The 17,521-nt window shown below is 39.0% G+C and overlaps 2 protein-coding genes across 2 annotated transcripts in view; one reads left to right on the forward strand and one right to left on the reverse strand.

Moving 5' to 3' along the window:
* Positions 1-258: 258 nt before the first annotated feature.
* Degs1 (delta 4-desaturase, sphingolipid 1) lies at positions 259-8,986 on the reverse strand. Its single transcript, XM_076872973.1, has 3 exons — positions 8,789-8,986; positions 3,679-4,421; positions 259-1,106 (listed from the first exon to the last, which is right to left on the reverse strand). The coding sequence occupies exons 1-3, from the start codon at positions 8,868-8,870 to the stop codon at positions 960-962; spliced, it is 972 nt and encodes a 323-aa protein (XP_076729088.1). The 5' UTR covers positions 8,871-8,986; the 3' UTR covers positions 259-959.
* A 124-nt stretch (positions 8,987-9,110) lies between these two features.
* The window catches only part of Tp53bp2 (tumor protein p53 binding protein 2), a 199,231-nt gene continuing 190,820 nt past the window's right edge, over positions 9,111-17,521 (forward strand). The window contains exon 1 of the mRNA XM_076831709.1: positions 9,111-9,201. The gene's annotated coding sequence lies outside the window, so the exon portion shown is untranslated. The remainder of the gene's footprint in view (positions 9,202-17,521) is intronic.

The following is a 17,521-nucleotide window of genomic DNA, read 5'->3' on the forward strand; positions in this document are numbered from 1 at the left end:
CTACATGAAACCATAATTAGCTGATATATTTTAATAATAGTTTCCCATATTATACCATATTCACCCCAAGTGACCCATCTGAGAAAACCAGGACTGCTGGTCTAATAGCCCATGATACTGGCTCCTTATACTAAATACCTGCCATCAGCCCACAATCAGTTTCCCCTGGAATGAAGATCATGGAAGACTATCAGTTAAGCCGTTACTAATGTGTGACAGTGTCAGTACATCTGAAAGGAAGTTACATGCTGGCCATGATTAAGTTCAGTAAGTACTTTATTCATGAGTAGGCTGTACAGAATTCAGCAGAATCTAACTGAGGTCTCATGTACAACAGTGAAAAATTTAAGTAGTTCGGCAACATTTCTGTCTCAATCATTTATACTGTATTAACTTGCAGCCTTTTTAAATTATTATTTTTTGGAGTGAAATTTTAAAGAAAGTTCCCCCTAATACCCAGGTAACCATATTATAAAGACAGAAAAATACAAAAATGCAACAAATACTAATATACTGTGATTAATAGCTCAGTTCATTAGCTATTTTAATAAAGTAAAACTTTATAGTGAAAATAACATACTAGAAATACTCTTTATGATATGTTTACAAAATGACAGAAATGGGTGAAGACCCTCCAGGTACGACAATACAGTGAGTGAGCAAAGCTGAGCATGAAGGGGTAAGGCTGCCTGTTGAAGTCTGAGTAGCTGCTGCTGCTGCTTCTATTGTCTCTTGATGGCAGGGACTGAACCCAGGGCCTCAGGCATGCTGCAGGCAAGTGCTTCATCACTGAGATACATCCCCAGCCCCAGTTTAGTTTCTTAACAGCAGGAAGATCCTAGTTTGAAATTGTGTCATGATAGCTTCTAAGCATCACTGATCTTCAGTTTTCAGCAAAAATTCCACTTTGTCAGCTATTTTAAAGCTTCAGAGAGGAATTCCTTTGGCTGTGGTGATATTTACTCCAGTACTTCCTTCCCTTTTGGATGTCTCTTCATTCTTGAGTAGGGACTTATTGTATCATCCATCACAAAATCGTACAGTACTCTCACCCAGGAATTGTACTGGGGGAGGTTGTCATAGTATTCAGCTGCTATTTTCCTCACCTGGAAGGGACAAAATACAGCAAGATGACAGCAAGTGTTACACTAGGGCCTATCAAGGATGACTGGTGAATGTCTGACACAAACAGAAAAGGATGAAATATCAAATCCCCCTCCAAGGGGAGGTAACTTTGATCCTAGTCCTTCCAAACTTCCTAAAATTCTTTCATAAACAAGGATGATCTACAGTCCACACATATGTATAAATAAACCTTGATCATAATCCACAGTGAATTTATGTCAATAAATTTTAGTGATCACTACTGGCTAGATCAGAAAGATACCATCAAATAGAACAGAAAGATACCATCTTTCCAAAAATGTAAAATGACTGCCAATTTAGACTCTGAATACGAACACTGCAATCAAACAAATCATATGACTATAATGAAAATAAAAAGTTGATAATTTGTAAATGTTTCAAAGACATGAAAAGAAAAATCAATAAATTCTTTAATATTAGGAGTTAAAAAACCTGAGAATTTATTAGCCATTGTGTCTAGTTATATTTAAATGCTAACAAAATTAATCTCTGGATGTCTTTCTATGTATGTGTTCTACAGAGTTGTGAGAGAATGGAAAAACATGCAAAGCTCACCAAAAATAAGGGAAAATTAAACTTAAAAAAAAATAAAGATATTAAATTAAAAATCTTACTATAACAACTTTTAAAAATTAATTATATTGATAGCTGTACAACTCTGATTATACTAAAAATCTCTGAAATGTATACTTTAAGAAAAATGTCTTCTTTGATATAAGGAGAGTAACTAAGAACAGAGTAGGGACGAAGAGCATGAGAAGAAGATTAACATTAAACAGGGATGAGAGGTGGGAAGGAAAGGGAGAGAGAAGGGAAATTGCATGGAAATGGAAGGAGACCCTCAGGGATATACAAAATTACATACAAGAGGAAGTGAGGGGAAAGGGGGAAAAATATAAGGGGGAGAAATGAATTACAGTAGAGGGGGTAGAGAGAGAAGAGGGGAGGGGAGGGGGGAGGGGGGATAGTAGAGGATAGGAAAGGCAGCAGAATACAACAGACACTAGTATGGCAATATGTAAATCAATGGATGTGCAACTGATGTGATTCTGCAATCTGTATACGGGGTAAAAATGGGAGTTCATATCCCACTTGAATCAAAGTGTGAAATATGATATATCAAGAACTATGTAATGTTTTGAACAACCAACAATAAAAATTAATTTAAAAAAATAAAAATAAATAAAAATAAATTTTAAAAATTAAAAAAAAAGAAGGGGAAATGATATGATTTTAATATAGATGTTAAAAAAAAACACTCCATATTGCATACTTACTAACCATACAATAGTTATATACAGTGTAACTACTATAATTTATGCAGCAAATATCAGGTAGTTATTGAGGAAAGAAGATATTTCTCAATACACAGCATAGAATAGGAAAGGCAAGACAAGTGAACTCTAGGGATAACTGAATAAGAAGACAACATGGAAGGGAGAGGGAAGTAAATAGTCAGAGATGTACTTTGGGCCTTAAGTCAAGTGATGACTGAACTAAGTTTTCAATTCTGGAACTGTTCTAGAAAAATGAAAGTATCAGTTTATGTTGAAAAAAAACCCCTCTGTTCAAAGGGTGACTGGCTTTCTTCTTAAACCACATTCCTTTTAACAAATTATATAACAATCACTTTCCTAGTCACAGAAAAGGCAAACAAAGGCTGCACACTCTGTTCAGGCCACCATATGGTTAGCATGACACCCGCATGACACTGCATCGCAGCACAGGCTCAAACTGTCTCCAGGCAGTTGTGTGCTAATTTTTTTCCCATGCATTTTATTCTGAAAATGTAAAACCTATTCAAAAGTCAAAAAGTATAAAATGAACACTAATGTGCCCTCACCTGTTTTACCACTGATTAACCCTATGAATCCGTTTTTTCTCTATGTACTAAGAAAACTGTATTATATCTAATAAACCCACACACTTTGTTCTTTTCTGAACTTTTTGAAAGGTGGAGAAATTATGTGACAACTTAGCCCTAATATTTCATCCCTAGATATTTCAACATGTATCACCAATCGACATTTTCCTATAAAACCATAGTTTTACAGTAAAAATACAATATACAAAGTCTTTGGTCAAAAGAAAGAGTTCCTGATTAAGAAAGATTATGGTATTGGAAACTGTTGTTCATTAATTTTGCAGACAATTATGCAGATTATCTGTTCATCATAAATTAAACAAGTCTTAGCACTGGTTTAATGGTGATCATGATCACAAGGGACTTAGTTTTCTATTTCCAAATTACATATATATATATATATATATATATATATATATATATATATATATATATATATATCTTTCAACATTTATGAACCCTAAATTCAGAAATTAAGCATAAGGATAGTTAACTCTTTGTAGAATTAAGCTGGCAGACACAAGATTTACATCCTTCCCTTTTCTCCCGCTTCTTTGATGAGCAGCTTAGATTGACAAAATATAGTGGACTCTTTAAAATAAGCAAGTCAAACTAATTTTCTTACATACTAATCAGAAATCAGAATATGCATCAAGTCCTTTACTTACCAGTGGGAGGTTTTTTCCAGGTACATTGGGGAAGTCATGATGCTCATTGTGGTAACCCACATTGAAGGTGAGTAAATTCAGAGGCCCATAATATGAGTAAGTTTCATGTCCCTTTAAGAACATGTAATGTTCAGCTATGAAATGTCCAGAAATCGGGTGCAAACCCAGACCAAGCAGGGATGCTGCCAACATGTAGACTAAAGATTTAATTCCCAAAACGTAGTAAACTATAATGTCAAAAATGATCTGGGCCACAGTATTGATAATTTCCAGATGAGAAATTGGTTTGGGGTTGATGAGCAGAGGTCGAAAAGCATAAAAGAGAGGCTGAAGAATAACCCACAGAAACTTTCTGAAAGTGGTACAGAAGAACCAGCCCTCAAAATCAGTAGGAATATCCACATCGATGCCGTCAGCTCCAAGATATCGATGATGATCCATGTGATACCTCTTAAAAGAAATCGAATATGGAACCCCAATAGGAAGATTGGCAAACATTCCAAACCAGCGATTCCACAGTGCCTTGTGGTGGCCAAAGGCAAAATTGTGGGAAATCTCATGAATAGCCAGCGTCATTGAGTGGTTAATGCAGCTGCCAAAGACGTAGGCCCAAAATATAACCCATTTCCAGTCCAAGTCTTTTACTAAGTAAAATGCAACCAACTGGGTGAGAACCATCATAATTATAATCCATATCAAGTTGGAATCAGGTTTCATCAAGGATTTTATCTCTGGATACTTTGCTGTAAGAAAAAAAAAATCAGGAATGTAGAAAAGTACCTAGTTACTCATGAATTATAATTAACACATTAACTAGACATTTTCATCTCCAAATGATAATATTCCCTCTATTCAAGACTTTAACAAATGTTTACCTACTACAAGGAAAGAGTATATTCTGATAGTAAAGTTTAAAATACTATGACACAACAACTTAATATTCATGCAAGAAAAATTACTCCCAAATATAGATGTATTCATTTGTATTAAATATTTTATCTATGTTTTACAGATCTTCAGCATCTTAACCTTATAAAATAAATCAACATTTGACAAAGGATAGAACATAATATACATTCTGTAGGTATTTTAAAACCATGAAACTTAGTTTCACATTTCTCTCAGACAAATAACACCAAGTAATTCTGTAATGAAATTTCACAAAGCTGTAACAGTATATAGAAGTCAGTTAGTTCTGGGCTGGGATTGTGGCTCAGTGGTAGAACACTTGCCTAGCATATGTGAGGCACTGGGTTCAATCCCCAGCACCACATAAAAAAAATAAAGAAAATAAAGGTATTGTATACATCTACAACTAAGAATATTAAAAAAAAAAAAAAAGTCAGTAGTATAAGGAAGCCAAATAAGGAAATGGAGAGAAAGAATAATCTTTTCAACAGATGATGGTGGAACAACTGGAATCAACACGCAAGAGAATGAAATTGGACCCCTTCCTTAGGCCATACGTAACAATTAGCTAAAAATGGATCACAGATCTAACTATAAGAAAACGGTCAAACTCAAAGGAAGTTGTTGAAGTAAATCTTCTCAACTTTCATGGTTTCTTACATACTAAAACAAAAGCACAAGTGACAAAAGAAAAAAAAATAGATACACTGGACTATATCAAAATCGCTTCTGTTGAAAATGATATCATCAAAAAAATGACAAGACAAGCCAAGAATGGGAATCATGTTTGCAAATCATCTATCTCATAGGTGAACTGTATTCAGAATATAAAAAAACATGCAAAGGCTAATAATAAGCAGGTGAAAGATGTTTAACATAATTAGTGGGAAAAACAGAAACAAACTACAGATTCAACTTCACACCTACTAGAATGGTTAAAATAAAAAAGAGGCAATAATGAGGATATGGAGAAACTGGAACTATTTTTTTTTAAGTTTTTCTTTTTTTAGTTGCAAATGGACAAAATACCTTTATTTATTTATTTTTTTTTTATGTGGTGCTGAGGATGGAACACAGTACCGCACACATGCTAGGCAAGCACTCTACCACTGAGCCACAACCCCAGCCCATAACTAGAAATTTCACACACTGCTGGTGGGAATGTAAAATGGTGTAAATTGGAGAACCTTTTGGCAGTTTTCAAAATGACTAATGGCCCAGCAACTCCACTCCTACATATCTACCCCAAAGAAATGAAAACATATCCATTCAATAACTTGCACATCAATGTTCACAGCATTATATGAAATAGCTGAAAAAGGGAAACAGCCCAAACACCTACCAACTTAAGTAAAAAGTGGTATATCCCTAAAAACACAATTATTTAGCTACAAAGAGGATGATGTACAGTCCAAAAATATTAAAGGAAGTGAAAGAAGTCACTCAGAGAAGATCAAGCATTGTATGATTTCATTGATAAGAAATGTCCCAATTAGGTAAATCAATCAAGACAGAAGTAAATTGCTTTCTATTGGGGAAAGGAGTAGAAACAGATGTGGACTGCTAATGGGTTCAGAGCCTCTTCTGGGATAATGAAATATTCTAAAATTAGATGACAGGGAGAATTTCATAACTGTATACTAAGAAGAATGAATTTTATCCTTTAAATGGGTGAATTTTATGTGATTAATATTTCAATATATTTGTTAAAAAATTGCTTCCCTATGAAAGTACAAAAAGTAGGGCTGGGGATGTGGCTCAAGCGGTAGCGCGCTCGCCTGGCATGTGTGCGGTCAGGGTTCGATCCTCAGTACCACATGCAAACAAAGATGTTGTGTCCGCCGAGAACTAAAATAAATAAATATTAAAATTCTCTCTCTCTCTCCCTCTCTCTCTGTCTCTCATTCTCTCTTAAAAAAAAAAAAAAAAGAAAGAAAGTACAAAAAGTAAAGAAGGCATTACTTGTGACTTATTCTTATTTGACCCACTGATAATGATCTAGTCCCGAGCCTTCGGATTTTGTTTTGTTTTTGAGGTATTAGAAATTGAACCCAGAGCCTCTTGCAAGCTAGGCAAGTACTCTACCACTGAGGTAACATCCTCAGCCCTCTAAATATAAATTTAAACTATATAGAGGTGATTGTTAAATATGTCTATGGTCTAATATGCTTTTCCCTACCCCCTCAAACCCTGAAATTGTAGAAATATCTTTTTTCATTTAAACAAAGTTTAAACTAATCCCCAGATTCTTATTTTTCCTAAGCTTAATCCATCTCCCACCCTTAAAGAATTTCCAATCACCTGCTTGGAAATGAATTTTCATTGAGAAATATGTAGTCCTTTCAACTGAAAAGGTTCAAATGATAGTAATTTTGTTGGGGACAAAAAAGCTTTTGGTTGAAATTTGCATCAATTTGCACCTTCTTGCTTCCTTGATTTTCTTGACTATTGAATAGATAACTAAATTCCAGTATTTGGGAGTCATTTTTAAAAATATTTTTTTAGTTGTTGATGGACCATTATTTTATTTTTATGCAATACTGAGTGGCGAACCCAGTGCCCCACATGCAAGGCAAGTGCTACTATCACTGAGCCACAGCCACCGTCCTTTTTTTTTTTTTTTAATTCTTATGAGACATTTAGACAAGGCACAGAAAAAATGTAACATATGCATTCTCATATCAAGTATGTGTAAGTTACTTGAGAAATATACATTTTAATTTAAAAAAAAGAAAGAAATCTAAAAACTCAGTTACTTAAAGAACTACCCTTAATAAGCAACTGTAAAAGTTCAGCTCCCAGAGTGAGGCTGTAGCACAGTGGCAGAGCGCTTGCCTAGCATGTGTGAAGCACTGGGTTGGATCCTTAGTACCACATTAAAAAAAAAAAAAAAAAAAAAAAAAAATACAATAAAGGCATGCTGTTCATCTACAACTACAAAAAATTTAAAAAGTTCAGCTCCTAATCAGTGACTCAATTTTTAAAATCTATTGTAGGGGCTGGGGCTGTAGCTTAGTGGTAGTGCTCTTGCCTAGCTGAGTCTGACTACCAGGAAGGGAAGGAGGGAAAAACAAAAACCATTTCAATGGGACTTACCAACACTTATCTGTGAAAACCTCAAACATCTAACTTCAGATACTCCTGCAAAAATAAGTATCTTGGTTTTTTCTTTTCACTGGGCAAATGGATGTTGAAAAGAAAAACGAGGGAAATAGTTGTATATATGAGAGAATTCTCCAACCATTAGTTCAAGAATTATTAAAAATTAAAAAACATATTCTTTGGAGGTAATCTAAACCGGATTAGAATCCTCCTTTCTGCGTTAACTCATCACTTAAACTACAGACCTAGCCAAATTTCTAAGAGAGAAGATTAAACTCCAGTTTTTCATTTTTGTAAAGCATTTAACCCAGTGCCTAACATATCATTAAGAGCAGCCTGCAAGGGATAAGAAAAAATGTTTACACAGAAGGCCCAAATACTCCAGAGAGTTGGGTAAGGCCTAGTTAGTTTGGCCTAAAAGGCCTAAATTAGCAATCATTTGGGAAACCAGCAGGCTAAGCTGCACATCTTGTTTATTTGCCAAGTCTTCCATATTTCAGTCTCTTCATCCACAAAACCGAGACGGATGAAAAACATCTTATGAATTCTACCCTTCTTGCATCCAAGGCTTGTGGGAAAAGCACACGGGGACCCATCCGATCCGAGAAGACCCTGGGTCATAGGGTCAGGTGTCGGTCCCTCGCCCTGACGGCCCTCGGCCCTGGACCACGTGACTTGGTTCAAGTGGCCCCGGGATGCCGCAGGACCACGCCCTACACCGCACACGCCGGCTTCGCCCGGGAGCAGGCGGCAGCAACGGCGCCCACCGAGGGCACAGGATCTTCCCGCTGGAGGGATGGCCAGGGGTGGCCCAGGGGCCCTTGGCCCCAACGGGTCGGCCCCAACGCGCCCGCGCCTCTTCTCGGAAAGGCGCCGGCAACGCGCGAGGACGCGCGGGACCCCCTGCCTCCCGGGGCTCCCGGACCCGCAGCCCGGCCGGCGCCTCACCCCGGCCTCTCCACGCGAGCGGAGGAGCAGGAAGCCGGAGCTTCGGCGGGACGCGCGGGAAGCGGGCTGGTAACGGGCCTCGGGCGCCCTCGGCCGCGCAGGACCCGCGCGGAAGGCCGTGCACACACATAACGGGGCGCCGGGTCCTCACCCAAGATCTCCTGGCGCCGGTCGGCGTGGGGCTGGTCGGTGTAGACCCACTCGAAGTCTTCCCGGGACACGCGGCTCCCCATGGCGGCGGCGGCGGCGGCTCACGGGCCCGGTCTCGGTCTCGGCTCTCGCTCCCCGCCGGGATCTGTCGAAGCGACTGCGCTGGCGGCAGCTACTAGGCTGGTGTCTGAGGGCGGCCGGCGCAGCGTCCGAGACGCGGCCAGGGGCGGAGCCCCGAGACCCCGCCCCGACCCGCCCCCGGCCTCTCGGGGAGAGGCTGCCTCCGGGCGCCGCACTCCGAGGCCCCTGCGCGGAACCGGGATTCCACGGTTCTTGGCCGCCGGCTTCTGAGGTTCTGGGACTCGCGGAGCACTTCGAATCCCTGCAGGTGCCCACGTCCGCACTCAGGAAAAGGTGAAAAAGGAAGAATAAAGCTCCAGTTAGACGAGGCTGCTGCTTTAGCGCCGGTGGGGGTGGGGGTGGGTAAGTACCCCATGGTGCTGCAGCTGACCTGAGGCCCTTTGGCGTTAATAATTGGCTGCTGGGACAAGTTTTGTTTGATATTTAATACTAAATTATCCATTGAGGTGTTTGTTGTTGTTGTTGTTGTTGTTGTTTTGGTTGCGTTCTGGAAATGAGACGTCGAGGGAAATGTGAAGTGTGTGGCAGTTAGAAATTCATCGAGTAGAAAGTTCAATTTTGGGGGGGGGAAAGGGTATGGAATTTGTCATTCTAATGTTATTTCTATTACAAAGTAATTGCTCAACCTTGCACCTGTGTATCACTGAAGTCATCAACCACAACCTCTTCCTGAAAGGCAGGATATTCTGTTTCAAAATTAGTTACCACTTCTCCATCAAAAAAGAAACTTTGGGGGCTTTTCGCATTAGCACAGCTCAAAGCCCTGTGTTCAAACCTTCAAGCCCCAGCACTTAAAAAAAAGAAAGAAAGAAAGAAAAGAAAACAAGGAAAAAATATTGTACTAAGATTACAAAGATAACCAGACGTGGTGTGCCTCCTAATTAAAGAACACACTGTGAACACATAACACACGTACAAACCACACTCACGCCCCACCCATACACATACCAGAGCATATATAATCCAAATCTGATCAGGTCCCTAAATTGAACTGTTAAGGTATAGAAGCTGGAAAGAACAGATGAACATGTTAAACCACACCACAGGAATCCAAATCAGCAAGATCTGACTGGGGAACCCTATAGCAAGACTCCTTGGTTTTTTAATAAATAAAAGAAAGGAAACCTACAAATTAACTGGGACTTAAAAGATTAATCAACCCATTGCAATATGTTGACCTCATTTAGATTCTGACTCAAATAGTCATTTTTAAAAGTTTGATATGCAAACATTAAATATCAATTGGATAGGTGAATTAAGAAATTATTAACTTTTAAGCGTGATGATAGCATTATGGTTATTGCATCTTTAAAGAGCTTTTATTGCTTACAGATTCATACCAGAAAAGAAAAACTAAACTACAACTGAGTTATGGTACATGTAATTAACCATACAATTTAACGCAAGACACGACTATATACCATTTCTTTATATATTTATATGAATTGAGCTACAAAATATACTGTTAAATTGCAAAACAGCAGGTATGAAGGGAGGGGTGTGTATATATAATACATGTTTCTTTGGATATGCATAAAATATTTATTGGGACAAACAAGAAATGATTACTTTGTGGTAGAGTAAGTAAGTAGGGGAGAGAGTGTGGAAGGGATTTTTTTCCCCACTGAATCCTTTGTCACATTTGAAGTGAAAAAATAATGTGGATTTTTGACATTCGTAGAAAAAGGAGAGATTTTGAGCTACAGAATTGTTGTAGGGATTGACAGTTACTTAACATCTAGGCATGCTTCAGTTTGCATTTTTAAAATTTCTTAATGTGTAAGCACAATCAAAAAGGTAACTGAGTACAAATACAATGCTTTGGAGTTTTAAGATTTTTAATACATTATCTGGCTCTCACATCTTTTCCTTACTTTTGTCAAGTAATTTTCAGTGAAGCAATCATACCAGTTATTCTGGAAAGAACTGTCCAGTCTACTTTTCAAAGCTGTGGTAAATCTGAATAGTTTCAGATGACATTAGGAAATTTCAGATGAGAGCAACATACTTTTGAAATTGACACATCTTTCTACACAGTTGTTTTCTTTTCCATTTGCTTAATCTTTGAATAGGCAAATAATCTTTATGACCATTTCAACAATGATTTAATTGAGATCTAGTAATAATGTTGAAAGGTAGTAGCCACAGGAAGCTTTGTCAAATTTATAGAAGAGAAATTAAACATCCTTTATTCACTATGAACAAACCTGAACCACAATAATAATATATCATCTTTTTCTGGACATCAAGTAACCCAGTCAGCAGTTAGTTGCCAACTTATATCTTTTCTTACATATTTTAAAATGTATTATTGGATTATAAAATTAGCACATTTGATTTTGCAATTAAAACATTCCCAGATTTGTTTTTAACTAAAGTGGAGTTAGTGTAATAGGAAATACACTCCACCTTGCCTGTCTGTTCTCTGCCCTGCTGGTCTCACTCTGTGTAGCAGGGGACATTGTGTACTCCCACTTACTGCTGGCAACTTTAGTCCCACGTGGTCTTTACTCTCAGAGTCTAATCTGGGCCTGTCTCCTCGAGGTCCCTGTCCTTCCAGTATACGGCCTTCTCAGGACTCTGGGCCTCCCTTCTTTGGAGGGATACTCACCCTCAGCTGAGTTCCTTATCCATGAGGGGTTCTGCAGGATTCTGTGGATTGTCCTCAGGCTTATCAGTTAGACATTTCCCTTATTGATTGTTAATGTACTGCTTAAATGCACTGCAAACAGGGCTACCCTTTGAGACTTTAAGCTCTCTGGTTATACCAAGAGAGCCAGGCAGGCAACCATACCTTTTGCTTGCCTGTGTCTCAACTTACCAGGAATGCAGTATTGGTAGAAGCACAGGTGGCAGGAGGAAATTGTGTGGTGGTCTCAAAAGAAGCAGGAAAAAGTTTTGATAAAATTTAATGTCTGTTGGCAACAATTGTGTAGAAGATTCAGTAGAACTGAAGTCTTGGAATAAAATGAGAGAATTTCACAAGGTTGTTAGCTGGAAAATTAATGTACAAAAATTTGTAATTTAATATACCAGGAACAACCAGTTCAAAGATTTAATTAGAAAGAAGGCACTTATAATAACATAAAATGTACCTAGAAACAAATCTAAGATATATGAGACCTTCAAGATCAAATTATATATATAAATGTGTGTATTCACACACACACACACACACACACACACACACACACACACACACACACACATATCAGGGCAGATATGGAAGAATGAAAGGATCAAGAACCCCTAAGACAAATCTAGGACAAAACAAGGTAAGGGGGTTTACCCTGCCAAATACTAAGGTTTGTGTAGAGCTTTAATTTATAATATAGACAGTGTCTTAGTCTGTTCAGGCTCTTCTAACACATTGCCATAGACTGGGGGTGGCTGATAGACAACAGAAATGCATTCTTACAGTTCTGGAAGCCAACAAGTGTGTGATGAAGGCACTGGCAGTTTCTGTGTCTGGTAAGACTCTTCCTGGCATCATCTTACCGTGTCCTTCTGAGGTGGAATGCAGGAGACATCTCTGTATAGTCTCTTTCATAAGGGCACTAATCCTATGTGCCAGGGTCCAGCCCCGGCAGGGGATCCAGGGGTCCTGAAGGAGGAGTGGCGTTGGCGAAAGAAGAATATATTTTTATATCTTTTTTACAAGGGTTTTTTTTAGGTAGTTAATGAAGAGCTTCAAAGCCCTAAATTTATTTGATTTACATAATTTTCAAGAGTTACAATCTTTTCTGACATACATTGATAGTGAGTACATTGTTCAAAATATTTTTTTTAAAAATATTTATTTTTTAGTTTTAGGTGGACACAGTATCTTTATTTTACATTTATGTGGTGCTAAGGATAGAACCCAGTGCCCCGTGCATGCTAGGCAAGCACTCCACCACTGAGCCACAACCCCAGCCCCTCAAAATATTTTTCATCATCTTAGCCAATCATGATTAAGCTTTTACGTTTTTACCTCAATCACTAGGTGTTAGACTAGGCAACAAGACTACATGTCTCCTGACCTATTATTCACTTTAAGCATACTTTATTTCATTAACCTTTAACTTTAAAACATACTTATGATTATTGGTAAACTTTCTTACTTCTAAACTAAAATCCCAGTAAAACACACTTAAAATAGTGAAAGTCGATTACTTTAAAAGCCTACTATTCTGAAGTGCCTCTAAAATATATCTATGTTAATTTTACATTATTTTTAATTTCCAAGGTAATTTCCTTTTTTTCATATGATCTATTTTACTGCTTTCTTACCGAGTTTCCTTAATCCTTGGTCAAAGCACACCAATTCTTATGTCTTTGTAATCTTTAACTAAAGGGCAGGCTTTGCACCTCAACCCATTTGTCATTTATATTAACTGTGTGTTTCCCATTTTCATCATAAATTCCTGTGTAAAGCAAAGGACTGTCTTGGGGGGAGGGGGGTGTATGTTGCAGAGGTTGTGGCTTTAGAATTGGGGGCTTAATGTAAATTGTTAAGCTTTCCTCAGGAACCTCGATTTGCAATCTTTTTCCCGTAAGTTTCTTGAGGAATAACACTATTGATTGTATCCTGAGAGATATTGAAACACACCTTGTGGCATGTCTTAATTGTATCCTTAGTTTCATTCTGGGAATTTTCATGCAATCTCAGGCAATACATACTCTTATTATTGATTGACATATGCCCTATTATCCATATCATGAGTATCATAAACAAAACACTTAACATTCCCATGGTCTGGTTTCCAGATTGTGCGGGCCTGCCACAGCACCCCCCATGTTGTGACCCTGTCAGACAGTGGGTAGAGGAATGCCTTCACCACCTATGCATGGAGGTTCCACCCTCATGATGTAATCTCTTCTTAAGCATCCTACTTCCTAATACCACCACATTAGGAATTAGACTTCAACACATGAATTGTGGTGGCAGCACAAACTCTTAGTCTATAGCAGCTAGCAAAACAGTAATTCAGGAACAAAGAACATAGTAATGGGACAGAATAGGGTCCAGAAATAAATCCTGTAAGTATGTAGAACTAGAAGATCTATAAAGAGAAGGAAGGCTTTTCACATGAAATTGGACCCATCTCGTGTAAATTCAAGTTATTTTATGACTTAAATGTATAAGGTGAAACTAAGAAACTTTTGAATCTAGGAGAATATGTTCTTGAGGGAAGTTCAGGGGAGGATTTCTTAAGATGCAAAGAACACAAACCATCAAGAAAGAGAATTTGAAAACTAAATTATGTAATTAAAGAACTGTTCATCAAAATGCAACATAAAGAAGAATGAAAAGACAAATAACAAACTTAAGAGAAGATATTCCCAGGACATAAAATCAATAAAGGGTTATGGGCTGGAGTTGTGGCTCAGTGGCAGAGTACCCACCTAACATGTGTGAGACACTGGGTTCAATCCTTAGCACCGCCTGCAAAAATAAATAAATAAAGGCATGATGCCCATCTACAACTACCAAAAAAAATTAATAAAGGGTTAGTACTTAAATGATATGAAGAACTTTAGAATAAGAAAAAAAAGAGGCTGGAGATATATGTAGCTAAGTGGTAGAGTACTTGTCCAGCATATGTGAGGTACTGGATTCCATCCCCACCCCCCAACCCCCCCAAAAAAAGGGAAAATAGCAGAATAAATACAGGAATGAAGAGAAAAGGAAGTACTATGGTGTCTTGGTCAAGGTCTAACCAGAAAATAGACACCATTCTAGGTATTTGTAACAGAAGGAGTTTATTGCAGGGCACTGGTTAGATACGGTATAAGAGTTGAGAGGTAATAGGGACAGGAAGGACAATGTGGGAAGCCACTCTTAATCCCTCAGTTGGAAGGCCTTCTCAGGTAGGAGAATGTACTGCATAACCCAGTGAAAGTGGAAGCCATAGAGGCTTGGCCTGGCCTGGCCAGAACTGGAGCAAAAACTGCAGTTGGTGAAGCCTAAGGTAGACAAAGGAAGGGAGAAATCACTGACTTCTCCCTTTCTTCTTCCTTCGGTCTCTCCCATTGGCCAAAGTCAGCCAGAATCCAGCTAGCATAAGAGCCTAGAAAACAACTCACAGGGGACAGTGCAGGGAGGGAAAATAGGTGTGAACTGGTGCAAATGGCCCAGGATGGTGTAGTGGGGAAAAGTGCTACTTATCAAGAACATTGTGTTAGTCAACTTTCTGTTATTTTACAAATATCTGAGATAAAGCTACTTAAAAGGAGGAAATGTTTGACTCATGATATCAGAGGTTGTAGACCTTGGTGCTTTGGGTTTGTGGCATCTCAGTACATTATAGTGGGAGTGCATGGTGGAGGATTGTTCACTTCATTAGCCAAAAAGCAAAAAGAGAGTAAGAAGCCAATGTCCCATATCCCCTTCCAAAGCACCTCCCCTCCCCGCCCTCCCGTGACCTAACTTCCTCCAACTAGGCAAAACCTCCAGAAGGTTCCACCACCTCACAACAGTACCACAGGCTGGGAGACCAAGCCACATGTGCCTTTGTGTTACATTCGAGATTCAAACTATAGCAGACATGTAAATAAAATCCACAATATAATACTATTACAGAAATTTTCACTTCCAGAATGGAGGAGTCAGTAGCTTTGTGGATCCATCTTAACTGGTGAATACTTTACAAAACTACTACAATAACTACTTAAAATTTCTATAATTTGTCCTAAGGGTATATAGACAATAAAGAAATATTTATTGGGCTGGGGATGTGGCTCAAGCGGTAACGCGCTTGCCTGGCTTGCGCGGGGCTCTGGGTTCGATCCTCAGCACCACATAAAAATAAAGATGTTGTGTCTGCCGAAAACTAAAAAATAAATATTGAAAAATTCTCTCTCTCTCTCTCTCTCTGAATAAAGTCTATCTTTTAAAAAAATTATCCAAGAAAACCTAAATTTTGGTAACAGCAGCAAGGTCTATGGCTCTCTCTGTCCCTCAGCCCCAGATTAGCTGCTATCTCTCCCCTCAACTCCAGCTTGGCATGACACCAGGCAGGTGTGACCTAAAAGATAAAGCTCCTTATATCCCCAGCTCCCTATCAGGGACCACAGTGTCTCCCTAACGGGATGGGTTGCCAGCATTTTTCATCCAGTCTACATGCTCTGTGTCACAGAGGTTAAATTACAGGGGAGTGAAGCCACATAGTCAAGGGCTTTGTTCACCTTCCCATCTCTGACTCATTCAAAAGCAGAGGCTCCTACACCATTACCTTCACCTCACTTTCTATAAAGGGATGTTTCACAACAGAAATGCCATGCCAAGAAGACCAGAGGTGGCCAGCCCAGCTTAGCACCTTGCTTATAAAGCCAGGGTGTCCTTAAAGAGTGAAGCAAGCAACTGTCCAGTCTTCAATTCTGGAGTGACTTGCCAGTGGAGAATGGAAGAGGGAGGCCACAAGAAAAGAGAGCTCCTATGCTGTCCCTAAGGGACTAGTCCTATTTAGGACAGAAGGTGGGGAAATTCAAGCCTAAGGATGCATGAAAAATTAATGGGCATATTGTGGTAGGCAATAAAGAAGGAGTTGGCAGATCCAAAAGAGCAACAAACTAAACCCTGCGCCAACTTACCATAGAAAACTAGGGAAGGAGTCTGCTAAGAGAAGTCCTCCAGGGGCTGTGCACAGTGGTGCATGCTTTTAATCCCAGTGACTCAGGAGGGTGAGGCAGGAGGATCTAAAGTTTGGGGCCAACCTCAGTAATTTAGCAAGATCCTGTTTCATAATTAAAACAGGGTGGGGATGTACCTCCTAGATTCAATTTCCAGTAATAACAATAAAGAGCCCTCCAAGGGTCAGAACAAATTTCAAAGACTGGCCTCAAAAAGTATTCCTGGAAAATAGCTCAAATTTATTGGATTGGATTGTGGGACAATTTATGATCCAGAATATTGTCAAAAACAATAGAGCAATTAGCCTGCAATTAGAGGAGCCCAACTAACTCAGTGTTATACCTGCAGAAAAAAGCCTTCTTAACAGACCAAGGGAAGGAGTAATCAAAGAGCCTACTGTTATCTCAGGATTACATGGAGCATAGCCAAGGCCCCCTGGGGAGCAGTGTCTGAGAGGTCACATTGAGGGGGATGGATACAGGATTCACTAAAATAGTCCAGGCAAGTTACCTAATAAAAATAATCAAGTGCCAGGTATAGTGGCATATGCCTATAATTCCAATGACCCAGGACGCTAAGACAGGAGGATCACAAATTCAAAGGCCAGTCTTAGCAACTTAGTGAGACCCCACCTCAAATTAAGGGGGAGGTACTAGGGATGTAGCTCAGTGGTAGAGTGCCCCTGCACTGAAAAATCAAGCTAGGAGGGGCTGGGGTTGTGACTCAGTGGGTAGAGCGCTCGCCTCTCACGTGTGAGGCCCTAGGTTCGATCCTCAGCACCACATTAAAAAAACAATATAATAAAGATATTGTGCCCATGTATAACTAAAAAAAAAAAAAAAAAAGAAAGAAAAAGAAAAATCAAGCTATCTGAAATCACACAAACTGGAGGTGAAGATTGCTACAATGTTATCTAAGTTGTGTACTGAGAAAAAAAATAGCAGACATCCAAAGAAATTGGGCAGCAGGAGTGGGAAG

The sequence above is a fragment of the Callospermophilus lateralis genome, chromosome 13 (assembly GCF_048772815.1).
Source record: "Callospermophilus lateralis isolate mCalLat2 chromosome 13, mCalLat2.hap1, whole genome shotgun sequence".
Lineage (NCBI taxonomy): Eukaryota > Metazoa > Chordata > Mammalia > Rodentia > Sciuridae > Callospermophilus > Callospermophilus lateralis.

Coding starts and splice junctions, on each gene's coding strand:
- Degs1 (XM_076872973.1), bottom strand. CDS start 8,870: ATGGGGAGCCGCGTGTCCCGGGAAGACTTCGAGTGGGTCTACACCGAC. Junction 4,422..8,788: donor CCGGCGCCAGGAGATCTTGG/GTGAGGACCCGG, acceptor TTTTTCTTACAG/CAAAGTATCCAGAGATAAAA. Junction 1,107..3,678: donor CTGGAAAAAACCTCCCACTG/GTAAGTAAAGGA, acceptor TGTCCCTTCCAG/GTGAGGAAAATAGCAGCTGA.